At 39.8% G+C, this 2,567-nt stretch overlaps 1 protein-coding gene across 1 annotated transcript in view; it reads right to left on the bottom strand.

Annotated features, from left to right (window-relative positions):
• Positions 1 to 2,567, bottom strand: part of wdr18 (WD repeat domain 18) — a 13,998-nt gene that overhangs the window by 609 nt on the left and 10,822 nt on the right. Inside the window, exons 8-9 of the mRNA XM_020609066.1 lie at positions 1,480 to 1,643; positions 978 to 1,043 (exon numbers count right to left, since the gene is read on the bottom strand). Coding sequence (XP_020464722.1) covers positions 978 to 1,043; positions 1,480 to 1,643 — 230 coding nt within the window. The remainder of the gene's footprint in view (positions 1 to 977; positions 1,044 to 1,479; positions 1,644 to 2,567) is intronic.

Genomic DNA, 2,567 nt, shown 5'->3' with positions numbered 1-2,567 from the left:
TTATGATGCTTCATATTTAAGCGGTGACTCAGATCTGTCACAAATTTTATATTCTGAAGTAATAAATCATTAACTGTCTGCTGCATTCAAAAACCTGCAGTTTGAGCAGGAAATCTCATTATCTCACACAGGTCCTGTTGGTCACCTGAAACTGTCTTTCACACAAACTCAAAGCACCAACAGATGTTATTTGGTTTCAATAGAGACCACGTTGTTTAGTCTCAGAAGTATCACTTATCAGTATTTTTTTTTAAATCTGGTTTCATTAAAAAAGTCAAAGTTCATCAGTGTTAGAAAAAGGTATCAACAGATTATTTCACAATAAAAGAAGGATTTTGCATTGAGTTTTGGTTCAAACTGTGAAGAAAGACTTGTTTTTAGCGATTTGAGGAAAGTTGAGGTTTGTGATAAGTCTGTTTACACAAGTGACCAGTTTATTAGCTACGTCTGTACAGTTTAATGCAGTCAATTACAAAATATGTAATGTGGAGTTTGTTTTTATGAGCAGCGAGGTGTAAATGTATACTGGAAGACATTTTACAGAGCTGTTTCTGCTTTTAACCCACCCGGTTTACATACATGAGGCGGTCAGAATATTAGGAACATCTCTGAATATGATGCAGTCCAGTATAACATTATCACAAACAATGAGCTCAATAAAAGCAAACAAACTGAAATTTAGCGGCATCATAAGTTTTATTGTAAAGGCCTGTTTTTTATTCTGTGCCAAATAAATGACAACCAATAAATGATAATTAATGACTAAAATTATCAGAGTGAGTAGTGTCACTCCAGAAATATTTTATTTTTCTCTCTGACATTTAGTCTCTGATCTGAGGTCAGCCTGAGACACACTGATGACAGGTGTTGCATTCTGGGACTGTTAGATGGTAGAGTTCATGTTGGTCTTTGTTCATTCTGTTGTGAGTCTTTGAGGCAGGAGGTAAATAAGGATAGGTTTAGCCCCATCCCCTCACCTTGTCCATCACAGCGTCCATCAAAGAGTTCAGCCTATCAGCTTTCTGCAGGTACGTCTCCTCCTCCTGGAGACACAGGAAGAAAATTTCAAAATAAAGGAAAAAGTCTAAGCCTAACTTAAAGGATTCATTTCAAAATAAAGACAGGATTTTGTGTTTCAGTGTAAATGTCCGTCAGTGCCCCCTAAAGACTGCAGAGGAAACATCATGGAGTCATTACGGTCTAGTCTGTTTATATTTATATTTCATCTGTTATTAATATGAAACAAAGTGTTGACACAGACAACGGCATAACTAAATCAGACACATGCTATACACATCCAGGAAACTTTATTACAAATTTTATTCAACAGTAGGGCGTCTGGGTTAAACTCCGCTTTATAAATGTGTTATGTTAAAATTGGGAGGGAGAGGAAACAATAAATTAAAGAAAAAAAATTATTAAAGAAGTGACAGTTACATGTTTCACCGTGGGGGGCTGTGGCCTCCCCTGCTCACTCACCTGGGTGTAGAGACCGAGACGGACGCACACCTCTCCGAACTCTCCACCATCGCCTTCTGTGGCGTGCAGGTGTCGGCTGAAGCGCGGCAGAGGCACGGCAGGCCGACTGTCAGGAAGGAACATGTTTGCTGGAGCTGCCATGATGACAGCGTTTGTCACTGGACCTGAACACAGACAGGAAGTGATGTCAGAGAACCTGGCCTCATGACCTGTTGTCACCATGGAGACAAGACTTGTGGATGCAATCATGGAGGATGGAGTGCAGATTAAGATGAAATGTGACTGATTCATTTCTGCTGATGGACCAGGTGAAGGACTGAGAGCAACCTGGTCTAGGTTCTGTTTTCTACAGCGAATCCACTCCATTCACTTTTGCAGCTGAACCTGAACCGACTGATCAGCTATCAGCTGAGCTGTAACATCATCTGGATGAGGAGCCTGAAGGCAGCAAAGAGCAGATCAAAGAGACCAAGAATTTCTTTAATTTGCAACCTAGAATAACCTCAGATGCAGCAGAAATGCTGAAAAGTACCACAGTGTACTGCAAGCTGAAAGAGCCAAATTTAAAAAATAATAATTAATCAGTAATCTGCTCTGGGCCATCAGACTCAGTCACCTGTGTGCAGGTGAGACAGCAAGTTTAACACAAATATTTCAGTTCACATGTGAACAGCTGCAAACAGTGTGACAGTTATATCATACTAATGTGCAGTATGTGACACTGTTGCATTTTGTTTTGATCAACAGAATGAGGACTAAGTCATGACAGTGAGTCAGAGTCACAAATGCTGAACAGAATGTGTCTGTCAAACATTCACCATCACAATCCACGCGTACCAATGTTGTGTCTGTTTCTATGCTGGTTCCTCTGTGTTCGGACAGGAAGTGGTTTCATCTTCTCACTTCCTTAAGGTTTGTTTCATTAAGTCCTTTTATTTTTTAGCTTCTGGGATACAGACTTGCTTGTACATGTTTTTATGTAGCTCATCATTTCACTGGTGTAAAAGAAAGAAAGCCTAAGGTACCAAGTGAAAACACAAAAGCTGCTGTAACAGCACAGCATTAGTCCTGTATTTATTTGTAACAAG

The sequence above is a fragment of the Monopterus albus genome, unplaced genomic scaffold (genome assembly GCF_001952655.1).
Source record: "Monopterus albus unplaced genomic scaffold, M_albus_1.0 scaffold98.1, whole genome shotgun sequence".
NCBI lineage: Eukaryota > Metazoa > Chordata > Actinopteri > Synbranchiformes > Synbranchidae > Monopterus > Monopterus albus.
The sequence above is the reverse complement of the archived record's forward strand: the minus strand, read 5'-3'. Positions and strand labels throughout refer to the sequence as shown.